The sequence below is a fragment of the Porites lutea genome, chromosome 1 (assembly GCF_958299795.1).
Source record: "Porites lutea chromosome 1, jaPorLute2.1, whole genome shotgun sequence".
NCBI lineage: Eukaryota > Metazoa > Cnidaria > Anthozoa > Scleractinia > Poritidae > Porites > Porites lutea.
In genome coordinates, this window is record NC_133201.1 from 59885164 (window position 1) to 59897429 (window position 12266).

The following is a 12266-nucleotide window of genomic DNA, read 5'->3' on the forward strand; positions in this document are numbered from 1 at the left end:
ATAACAAGGAACTGGAACTTGGACAGGAATAAGGGAAAGACTTATATGAAAGGAGGTGAATAGTCCTTTACATCAAGGCATGCTGATAATAGGAAAATATTTGGTGCAATGAATTATACTGATCAGTTTTTCCAAATTCGTGCTTTTAAATTTTTTACTTCTGCCACGGAAGTAAGGTTTAAGGTGCTTAAAATAAAATCACATAAGATACATAATGTGGATGGAAAGTAATTTCTTGCACATCACCACTACTAACTTGTTGCCTCCATTAAATAGTATGCCCAGTGCCATGTACTTTTGTATGACTGATTGCTCCAGTCCCCTGTTGGTCCTTGCATCATCTAACTGATTAGCAGCGGCATCTCTTTCTACCTCTCTCAATCTGTAGTAGATGGTAGCAGCCCACAGAGGATTGCTTGTTGTCTCCAGGATTGCATTATCCTGGATGTTATAGAAGCCAACAGTCCTGAAATGATTATCCAGAAGACACAGGCATAACTACTAAGTTGGTTATTAATAATAACTAAACTTGTTGGCCTCTCTTCAGGGAGGTCTGCCGATTAGCACATATGGATAAAATCCAGAGGCCGAGTTCACAAAGAACTTTTAAATTATGATGTATCTTTGTTATTGTCTACAAAATGTGCAAGAAGTTCCGTTACTCAATTTATTGCTACCATAGCAGTCCATCAAACTGTGGTTCTCTGGGGCCAACACATACCTGCCCAGAAGAGATTAAGGTCATAGTTGAACCACTTGATAAAAGGCCACACCATTCCACTCTTGAAGTCACACCTGGTTTAATTGATTCAGCACCAGCTGGTCCTGTTGCCTCCAAAAGTCAACTTGGCATCCCTCCAGGTTGCCCTTGAAGTTTATGAGGCACAAAGCAAAACAAGACCCAGCGAAAAGGTTGACATCAGATTTTAAGTGCCATGACACTGAGTTCCAACCAGGAAGACCAAGTCAAAGAGGTACTGACAAGTATGTCCAATGAGTTTTATAAAGACAGTACAGACCTAGGTAATACCACTGAGATCACCCACTGTTGGAAGCAGGAGTCAAATGAAAGTCTTGTAACCCTTACATTTTGCCAGTTATATTAATTTGGTTGGAAGAATGATGGTGAACTGATAGTATGTGTTGACTTTCACAAGATCAAGTCTGAAACAGTGAGGGATGCCTATCCAATTCCCAGGATAGGTGAGACACTAGAAGCTTTGAATGGAGCAAAATGCTTTGTTCCCTGGATCTTCACAGTGGTTACCTACAAGTAGGGATGTGAGAAGGAGGGTCTGCTTCAACCACACCTTTCCACCTTAACCAATTTAGCAGGATACCTTTCAGGTTGACAAATGCACCTGCTACCTTTCAGAGACTAATGGAGAGGTGTCTGGCTGGTCTAAATCTGAAGATATACCTTATTTGCTGCCACTATATTATAGTATTCAGTGACACATTGAACGAAACTCTTAAGAGACTGGAAATAATTGTCCTTAAACATCTCTGTGATTTTGGCCTGAAATTGAAGACAGCAAAATGTAAACACTTCTACACAAAGTTATTGTCCTTTCCTTATCATGTCCCACATAAAAAACTGCAAACCACTGTTGCCACAGACAGGGTCCAAGGCAAAGGTTCCAGAACCCTGTTCACCTGGGCACTGACCAACAGGATAAGGAAGATCCTGAGGACATCATGGAGGAGTTGGAGTCACTCTAGAGATGAGCCTCCTTGATCCAGTAGCTCCTTCCTTTACCCCTCACATTGCAGTAGACCAACCCCTACATGACCTGCCTCCAGGAGACCACTCCGGCCACAGTTGCAACCCCAGCAGCTCCAGATCCCGACCCAGACCCCCACCTGAGGATGTCAACCAGTGGAAGATGTCACAGGAAGTGTAATGCATTCTGGCTGAGTATCCTGCCGAGCTGATAGCCTTATCTGTGATTCTGTTGAGTCTCAAACGTAGCAAAAGTAAGGAAATCTTCCCCTAGGCAGTCGTTACTCATGTTGATATTCTTCCACAGCAGAAATAACTGGAAAGTTTTTTTTTTGTCACATGCTCTTACAAGTGACCAAGTACATGGACATTCCATGTCAAATGTTGTTTGCAAAAGGCTTATCAGAGATTGCTTCAAAAAGTTTTTAAAGACATTGATACTGGAAAAGCTGCTTTTAGATGCAAATTTACATTCGAAGTTCCAATTTGACAATTTGACTTCATCACCAGGATTAATGAAGCAGTTACTGTGAGAATTAACCAAAAGGTTGCTGCCATTGCCTTGACATAACTCAAAGTGATGTGTAGGAATGAAATGAGGGTTCTTACCTGTCATCAGCTAAGACCTCATAGGACCCATCAGCTTGGCGATGATAGAGAGAGTCAACTTTAGCTGCCCTAACCTTCTTCTTAAATTCCTAGTAATTAACACAATAACAAAGAAAACAATGTTAAATCCCATAGGTATAATTGGTAAGTAGTGTGTAGTGTTTTACTGAATAGACAGCTTTATTAGCTGTTCAATGATGCTTTTATTCTCACAAGTCATCTTATTTTATGTTGCATACCAAGCATGAGCCTTCAGTTGCAAAGACTCACCCAAGCTTACATGTATGTACCAAATTTGATGACTTGTTTTCATAAAAGCAAGGGCAGAGTTGATTTTAGAGTTTTGTGTGCCTTTTTTTCTGCCAACACCTGTAAAGCTCATTGCCAACAGAATTGTTTACCTTGGATTTTCCATCTACTCATAACTTAAACAAATTCTGTAATCTGATTAGCTACTCAGCTGTCCCGATTTCAGCACTTTTAGGCCTCAGCCCTCACCCCTAGCTCCCAGCAACAACTGTAATAACCACTACCTAAATAAGAACTGTAACAGCACACTAGAAATCCTAAAAGTTGTTACCACTGGTATTGAAATTGTTCTATTCTACTTCCTTACCATATATTCAGTGATATTTTGTTTCTTGGGGGGGAGGATTGGGGGTGGCACTTACTTTAAGGGGACAGCTTAACTAATATTTCAGCTTCAAGGGGAGTGATAATTCAAAGAGAGATGCTAATTCAGCCATTTTGAAAGATGCTGTAGGTAATTTCAGTCAAGGGCTTTCATTAATGGCTTGGACTTGGGATTTTGCCTCTCTACTACTAGGATGACCCCAGCTACTTTCATAGTAAAATAGAAGCAAAATGGTCAGTTTTGTACTCAAATCCAAGCCTACATATTTGATATAACCATCAACTTGAAATCTAAGAGACAGCATTGCACTAAAACTTTACAACAACTTTCTGATGGCCTTTGTGGGTTCTGGCCAATGAAATTGGAAGCAATGTAGAAGGTGGAGTTTTCGTTGCTGTGCCTTAGGAATTTACACCAAATTCCGTGACAACAATTTCACCGAGCACTAATAATTATAATGTAAGAGTAACAAAAAGCACCTTCAATAAAATTTTTCATGCTTAAAGGTTGTTCTGTGGAGCCCGGTGAGGGGAGGGGGGGGGGGGGGGGTACTGCCATATATGGGCTATATAGGTGTGTGCTGCTGTGAAGGGTATGGTTTTCAAGCAGTTTACTCTAGGATAGGGTATATAAATCAGAGCGTTTAGGTCCAGAATAGGGTATCATTTGTCAGGATCTGATCAGTTGGTTGAAGATTTTATCTAGACTAGGGAAACAGCTACTCTAGGATAGGGGGGATTTGGGGAGTTTATTCTAGTATAGGGTAGCAAAATTCAGCTGAACTAGCTCTGGTATAGGTTAAGGGTTCCAGGGTCCCAGCGGCACCTCCCCAACCAGAAATTTCTAAAGTACCCCCCCCCCCCCCAAGCTGTGGAGTCCTCAGTATAGTTAAACAACATGACAGTTAACTGGTTATGACTTAAGTTAAACTAAGTCATAACCAGATAACTGTCATGCTCTTTAACCCTTTAGGCATTACAAGTGACCATCATCAATTTTCTCCTAACATATTCACACATAAGCATGGGAAAGGGTTATGAGAATTACTAAAGTAATGAGAGCCAAGGGAAATTACTTTGACATTAAAAATTACCAAATTCTCGCAAATAATTCAAGGAAATGTGTGGAGTTCAGTCTGGAGAATTTGTATGTGGATATTAGGGTTTTGTTTTAAAGAGTCAACAATGTGCTGCTGATCACTTCACTCCAGTTCTTATAAACAAGAGTACATGCACGTATTCTCATGATACCGTGGCAAGCTTTTTCTTTCACTCAACGCACCCCCTCCTCCGCACCCCCCAACACGGCCACGACACAAAGAGAAGCTTATCGTCATACATTCACACGAATCCAAACAAGTGTGTTACCGTTGTGTTAGTTTACATGTAACCGAAAGATCACATAACACTATAAACAGACGAAAAAACATCAACTTCCACACATACGTTGTGAAAGTACTAAGCTTAGTGGGAGAAAAGTTGCAGAGGTAACGTTCAGCGGGAGGAAAGCTGTTATCATAAGCAAACATTAGCTCATCTTATGCTCGATGATCAGCGAAAACTTGAGTCTTACCTCTTTCACCTGACCAACTGAAAACCCTCGAGGATCGGGGATTTCCACAAACACCAACGGCTTACCAGCATGTAAAGGATCATATTTGACTTTATTTCGGATGAACAGCCGCATTATGTGTTCTTTCACATTTTAATCAACCCGACCATCTGAAACCTAATCCGAAAAGTACGTCCCCTGGAGCGAGTCAAATCTTTTCCCGCCTATTCGGAAATTTGATATTTCTCCTCTCCTTTCCCTTAGCGACTTCTTACAAGATTTTTAATTGGATGCTAGTTCTGCATAGTTTCGCAGTTTGACCAATCAATGATGGTCTTCTATTGGAAAACATATCGGCCCCAGTCGCTCCGTGGCACTCTCTGCGCCATTTTATTATCTAATCGAAGTGTTGCCGGTACAGCTTAGTAGTTTGTTCCGGAAGTTTCTTTACACGATGAATGCGGGAAGAGTGATTTGGACGCGATTTCTTGGGCAGATCGAAGGTGCATTACCGCGTAAACTTGTTCCGTTTTGGAAAGCTCCAGCGGGTGAGTATATCAGAATGATGATGTGTGTAAATGCGATGTTCACAATCGCGTTCGATCGACGAAGTTTATAGTATCGGACTTTTAACAGCATATGCTCATATTTCTTTGATGTTTGTTTCACGTTTTTTTAAAACTTCGATGTTCAAGGACCTTGTTCAGACAGTCAACGTTGGGTTTCTATAAAGACATCCTGTTGAAGGCAGTGTCACCACATCAAACGACCTTATGAATTTAAGCTTATATTATTTTACATTGAAACAATAGAAAACCTCTTCCTTGTTTGCATAGCCTGATATAAACTCGAGAGGGGTTGGTAGATTTCGAGACAGTTACATGTGTGCAAACCCGGGACGAAGTCGAGCCTCTGCGCGAGCAGATTACAACACTACTGTATCTGAGCAAAATTAAAAGTTGTTCTCTTTTGCTCATGTTATAAAACAAGAATTTGGCGGCTCAGCGTGTATTATTGAGTTATGGTTGCACTTGGGAGGATTGCTAGCCAAGTGCAACTCTTACGCTTGATTTGTACTTACATGTACATGAAGCAACCTCCCACATGCAACTATAATTCATTAGTACACATAGCCTGATTCTCAGATGAGGTCGTTTATGGCCCCTTCGCTTCTCTCCCTCTCCTCTCTCTCTCGAAGGGGCTGCAAAATAATGATGTCAGACATCTGAGAATCAGGCTATAGTACACACTGAGCCATTTACCATTTGTTAAGTGGATAAACAATTATTGGATGAGGTTTTTGTGATAATCTGGAATGATCAAGGTACCAAATCTACTAGTTATTGCTTTGTTATACATTGTTTTGAGAAAAATAACAACAAACGCACTATGGCACAGAACACAGGGCATGATCCATTCAATCTAAATTTCTGGAAATTCCAATCAGAAGTCAAATGGTACGGTCCATTTTGGTTCAGTCTGACCAGATACTCTGTATCTGGGTCCACCTTCGAAGGTGGTGCGCTTTGACTGTTTGGACCAATTGACCAAAATGTCCCATTCCATTAGGACAAATTAATATCATATAATGTTTCCAGCACTGCTGTTCTGTCTCCTGCTTATGATATTGCTGACATGGCAAGTGATAATTTTTATATCTCATGAAATATAAAATATTATTATATGAATGATATTAAATACTAATACAGGCCTAGACTCCATGAACTGTAAAGTAAGGACAAATAATAAAAAAATTATCATACATGTAAGTTGATTTGGAACAAACAAGATAGTGTGTGACTACGTTTTACAATTGAATTGTGAAACTTTTCGTACATGTATTTTTGCTTTCAGGTCCTCAGACTATCTTTTTCTGGGCGCCAGCTTTCAAGTGGGTAAGATTCATGAATGCAAAATATCTAACCCCTGGAGGACTGTTTTGGCTGTTTTCATTCTGCATGAAACAATGCATACAATGTATTTCCTTTCTAAACCTATTTAGCTTTTGGTTTAATCATTTACATTGGTAAACAATGAATTCAGCAAGGATAGCTCTTTGCACAGGTACATCATTTCAAATCTGACCAATCCTGCCAGAGTTACATGCAAAAACCTCCCAACATTTTGAGGAAAACTTCACTGCCAATTTTGCTGTTTACCTTTTGCTCATTCCAGATGAAATATTCTCCTTTCCTGAAAAAATAGCATCCACAATAAATTTATGGTGGATGCTATTTTTCTCAGGAAAGGAGAATATTTCATCTGGAAATCGAGCATGACTGCATATAAAAAAGAAAGGCAAAGGAAAAAAGGGAGCAAGATAGGAAGATTGAAATAGATTTTCAAAGAATAAACAAAACAAAAAAGAAGTCCAAATTTAGGCATACATGTATGTGCATGTGCTTACTGCATACGATTAGTATGCAAACTGGCTGAAAACCAAAAAAAGTTTTTGGTTAATAATTGCAGCTTTTCATTCCTTACATGTATTTGGCAGTTGCCCAAGGGTTTACAGTGTTTAGTAGAGTTTGATTCTCAACATCCTCGGAGACCCAGGGGCAGATAAAGGGGGCGCGGGAAAGTCTAAACGGGCGGAAAAATATATGTGGAACGAAGAAAAGTAAAGAACGGCGAGAAGAGCCCCTGGGGACAATGTCTTACCAGACCAGTTCCAAACGGTCGCCGCCGTTCTGGCTTCTGACTGGTGCCAGAAAACTTGTGTTTTTCTTACACCAATCAGAAACCAGAACGGCGGCGACCCTTTGGAACTGGTCTGGTAAGACATTGTCCCCAGGGGCTCTTCTCGCCATTCTTTACTTTTCTTCATTCCACATATATTTTTCCGCCCATTTAGACTTTCCCTCATCCCCACTATCTGCCCCTGGGTCTCCGAGGATGGATTCTCAACCACTGTTTGGTATTATTCAGGGGCTTGTATTTGCTGGAATAGCTGATCTTGCCAGGCCAGCAGACAAACTCAGTCCATCGCAGTCCACTGCTTTAGCTGCTACAGGTAACAAAGCACACGGTGCATGATTTGTATCTACATGTAGTCTCCCATGCAGCTGTTTTTGTCTTGTCATGCGATGCTTCTCCCTAAGAAATGGCTGCTCACATTTGAACTACATTTCCTTTCTAAATTGTTTTATCAGCCCACAGAAATGACCAATTATTTATCAGCAAATTTTTTGTGCAAAGAATGAGCACTTGTTGTATGGAGGTGTCCTGACAGAGGAGGCTTCCCACTGCAGGGTTCTGCTTTGCTCTCATAAACATGGAATCAAAAGACTGAATTTTTCTAGGGCAAAACTGAAGAGCATACTTGAGACTGAAATTGTTGCCTTCAAAATGTACAATGCTTGTTGAAAAAAGCTGAATCAGTAAATTTTCCACTACCGAAATATTTTTTTGGCAGGAAACAGCTGATTTTTATCAAATTAGTATCAGTATTTTTATCAGGTCCTGTCAGAAGTAGATGCAGACCAGATATTATAGTACAGGCCAAGGCATTGCAGCATTTGTTGCATACAATATGGCCGATTTACATGTACACACAATCAGGCCCAATTTTAGCGGTTCTCATACATTCTCTCTAATGGTTACCACTGCCCACCGGAATGTTATTTACAAAGCGAAACGAAAGTTGCACCCAATCTCAGGTTAACGCAGCTTAAATTACACGCAAGTTGGGTGTATTTATCATGTAGAAATTTCCTCTCTTACTTTTACATGCAAGCTGCATGTTTTTTTTTTTTATGGCAGATCTAAAAGAAGTCATAAGATGCTGATCGATCACAGTCTCTTCACATTTAAATTTCAGGAGGAACTAACATGTCTCGATTTAATATAAAAATAATTTTGAATCATGTTTTTTGCATTCAAAACACGTATAGCTTTATTTCGTAACAGTAATCCATGAAAGAATCTTTTTGTAAGTTACATCTGTAGAACTTAGAAGTTGCAGTCTAATTCATATACTGTAATCAGCAGTGTACTGTGTGTTTTCATTTAGTTTGTCATTGCGTGAATTGCGTGACCATTTGTTCAGCCTAATAGAATGAAAGGCAAATGTTTACTGGATATTCATTCCAAAACATTTAAGTTAAACCGGATGGTGGATGTTAACTATTAATATTACATAAGCTTACATGTATGCGCATATTGTTCCCACCGTTGCGACTTCCTCTGTTTATTTGTCTAAAGTTATTTCTGGTAGTCGAGAAAAATGAGTACTTACTACATTAACGAAGAAAAGCTTGTAAACAACAGTTTAAGCAAAGAAAAGTGTTAATAATAATAATATTATTTATTGCTTTTATTGCACATTTTATCATTAAAAGATATGATCAAACACACATAACACTCGAATAAGACTACAACAAAAGTTATGTTGCATACTTTCTATATACTAAAGCTTAATCATTTGTTACATTTCTTTCCTAATAGGTAATTTAGCGTAACTCATACCAAGTAAGAACCTAAGGGGCTAGCTAGTCTAGGTGGGCAGTGTCTATATAAAACAAAATATGCACTCCAAATGGTATTATATAGAGAATAATACATGGTCGCGCGGAGATATGGAATTTATCTTCGAGTGTTCACATCGATATCGAACGAGTGAGCGCAGCGAACGAGTGAGATATCGAATGTGAACACGAGAAGATAAATTCCATATCTCCAAGCGTCCATGTATCATTCTGTTTATTATATAAACATACTGATGACGGCGTTTTTGATGATTTTCCGAAGATTTCCGACCACCTTCCGAAGATTTCCGAAGATTTTTCAAATTGTCCCGAAGACCAGACGAACGTTCCCGAACATTTTCCGAGAATTTCCAAAAAATTCCGAAGATTTCCGAAGATTGCCGAGCACTTTCGAGGAAGGCCCGAAGATGTTTCGATGATACACCAACGAATTTAAGTACAATTTAAGAGACAAACCTGATGTCAGTGAAATTATCGATATCTTCACATGTAAAAATATCGTATTTTTACGTGTGTTCAGATACCACATTTCTCGGTGGTAGAAATCCTTGTAAAACACTGCAGTTTATATAATAAATTAAATTAACAGGTCAATAAAAGTTATTTAAGCTTGTTTACTTCTTCATCACTTTGCTGTAAGGATCACTTTTGCCTTTTTGTATTTTCTCAAAGTTATTGCAATGATGTATTGTACTGATCCAGGTCTACAATTGGGAGATCTGGCACCACTCAACAGTTTGTCTCTGTGCAAATTGCTGATATTTTATATTATGATTGGACAGGATGTCAAAGGTTAATTTGGTACAAACCTGTTCCAGAAAATAGAACAGTAGCTGTGATTGGCTCAAATCAGGAAAGGAATGTGGTGCAAATGAGAGCAGCCATTTGTTGGTGAGGAATGCTGGGTGATGAAAACCGGCTGCAAGGGAGACTAGATTTATATGAAGACAGGCTAACAAAAAAAAATTAGAAATTGTCTTTGTGCCCTGGATACACTTTCATGAAACACACAGCAAAGACAAATCTACCTGGAATATTTCTGCCAAATCAGCCAAATGAAAAGCACAATTTGTATATTGGTGATGATTACATGATCACATGCACAAAAGGTTTGGGTGAATATTCAGGTAGATGCATCCACGATCTGAATCTGTTGGTTTAGAATGCTGTCTGTTGTGGATGCAGTATTTAAAAAGTTGATTTTTTTTTTTGCAGGATTGATATGGGCACGATACTCGCTGGTCATCGTCCCTAAAAACTGGCTTCTTTTCAGTGTAAACATTGGTCTGGGATTAACTGGAATAAATCAGCTTTGTAGAATAGCATAGTAAGTAATTCACAAACAATCAATTTCAGGCAGTAGGGTGAATGTTATGTTTTAATCGTTTGTTGACTAAGCTAAGGGTAAGCATTAAGTTAAGGTTAACTAAGGTGATTCCCTGAGAAGAAGTTACTGTGGCACCTTCCAAAAGTGTTTCCCACACTGTATGTTGCTGAGATACACTTAGGGGGAAGTATGCTTTAGAAATGTCAAGTGGTGTTTTGTTTTGGTTTTTGTGACACAGCTACATGAAAATCCCAACTTACAATATATTAACGTTTCCACAAGCATTTTCTACACTGTTGGCAGTAGTGACCTTATTTATGCTCCAACAACGGCAACACTAATGGAAGACAGACTAAAAAACTGACTTCTCGTTACACTGTATTCCAAGCTTTTTTGCAATTATCCCACCTTTTTGCTCAGAAATGTAAAAGTGGAAAATTAAGGTGGATCTGAGAAGATAGATACTGCATAATTCATAGCCTTGCCATTCACACTCCAAAAAAGATAAAATTTGTTCATTTCACCTCTGTTAAGAAGGAAGGGAAAAAAATTTGCAGTAAGGAAGATGTACACACAGAGGTTATATGTTTTGCTCATTTACCCCATGTTTTTTCTGACATTCCCATTGCCTTCGCCGTCATATTAATTAAAGTAGTTTAGTAAGCCACTTTGTCCTTGTGAATTTCGTATATTGGGTGAAGAATTTTTTGCAACATTTAAACAGAAAAATATGTGGTAAATTGTCTTAAAATCAATTTCCAGTTACAGGTATTCCCAAGCACAGCTGGAAGAAGAAAAGAATTAACCAAGCGAATCAATGAAAAGCAGGAAAATAATTATTACTACAGTCTGTGAAGGCTTGGGAATATATCCCTAAATTTAGATTAGACAATGAGATCCAAGTTGCTCTTAATTAGCACTATTCACTGAGTACAGCTTCTTCTGTGATAATTTACATGTACATGTATTTCATAAAGGGAGATAGAAATTTCTTTTCATAAGTAGGTGGAATGTGATAATCCAGTCGAGTGTATGTTGATGACTCAGTGACTGAGGTTTTAACAACCAGTGTCACAGTAGTCATCTTAAGAGTCAAAGTGACTCTGGCCAATCAGGACAATGCTGACACTCACCCTGGGCCCAGTTGTTGGAAGGTCGATTAGCACTTAACCCGGGTTTCTTTTTCTTGTGTTCAAAGGCATTTTCTCGGACAATTTTCTTTGTTATTTTTAGAGCTTCCAATCAGCAACTTGTAGACAAAAAGAATTAAAACCGAAATGCTTTTTAAGCTTTCATATCTGAATTCAATCTTGCACTAACCCTGGGTTATCTTAACCCAGCTTCGAATAACTCAGCCCAGATGATCATATTCCACCTACTTATGACATGACTCTTAGGTTGCTTTTCTCTAAAATATAAAAGTCTAAAGTCAAGTAATGCAATATTTACTGGTATTTTTAGAACAAAGTAAATCAGTCATGACAAGTTGTACATGTACATTGTTTATACAGTGTACATGTACATGTATATAAGAACAATGCACCTTGCTCAAAATGCTTGAAGACTGTACCTAAAATTAGGCTAATTTACAGTAACTTTCTATAGTGCTGGTGTAATGGTAAAACATCCAGGCAGTATGAAAACAATGCAAACTTTGTTGAATTTAGCAATTTGGATTTAAATAATATACAGACTTTTGATAAAGTTTCCCAAAGGAACTGCACTAGTATTTTTTAGTCTTAAAAGTAAAACAATAATTGTCTTATCTAATTTGAGCACCAAAACAGAGGGTAGGCATGTTATTATTCTTGAAGGTGTAAGAATGATGCAGTTGAATAGGTTCTTCCTTCTTAATACACATGCAACAGTCTGATACAGAAAACTGAAGACCAAAACTGGATTGTAAATTCAAAAGAACACACCTTTAAAATTATT

The 12266-nt window shown here is 38.6% G+C and overlaps 2 protein-coding genes across 2 annotated transcripts in view; one reads left to right on the forward strand and one right to left on the reverse strand.

The window, feature by feature from the left end:
* The window catches only part of LOC140933236 (uncharacterized), a 41787-nt gene extending 37076 nt beyond the window's left edge, over window positions 1–4711 (reverse strand). Inside the window, exons 1-3 of the mRNA XM_073382759.1 lie at window positions 4539–4711; window positions 2333–2421; window positions 257–466 (exon numbers count right to left, since the gene is read on the reverse strand). Of these exons, the coding sequence (XP_073238860.1) occupies window positions 257–466; window positions 2333–2421; window positions 4539–4652 (413 nt within the window). The 5' untranslated portion in view covers window positions 4653–4711. The remainder of the gene's footprint in view (window positions 1–256; window positions 467–2332; window positions 2422–4538) is intronic.
* Window positions 4712–4902: 191 nt separating this feature from the next.
* On the forward strand, window positions 4903–11288 carry LOC140923856 (mitochondrial pyruvate carrier 2-like). Its single transcript, XM_073373871.1, has 5 exons — window positions 4903–5065; window positions 6372–6412; window positions 7446–7530; window positions 10220–10331; window positions 11094–11288. Exons 1-5 carry the CDS (start codon window positions 4972–4974, stop codon window positions 11134–11136), a joined length of 375 nt encoding a protein of 124 aa, XP_073229972.1. The 5' UTR covers window positions 4903–4971; the 3' UTR covers window positions 11137–11288.
* The last annotated feature ends 978 nt before the right edge of the window (window positions 11289–12266 follow it).

Excerpts from the sequence above, each read along its gene's own strand:
- LOC140923856 (XM_073373871.1), top strand. The coding sequence starts at position 4,972 with ATGAATGCGGGAAGAGTGATTTGGACGCGATTTCTTGGGCAGATCGAA. Across the intron at positions 6,413-7,445 it reads GGGCGCCAGCTTTCAAGTGG|GGGCTTGTATTTGCTGGAAT; the intron begins GTAAGATTCATG and ends GGTATTATTCAG. Across the intron at positions 7,531-10,219 it reads CACTGCTTTAGCTGCTACAG|GATTGATATGGGCACGATAC; the intron begins GTAACAAAGCAC and ends TTTTTTTTGCAG.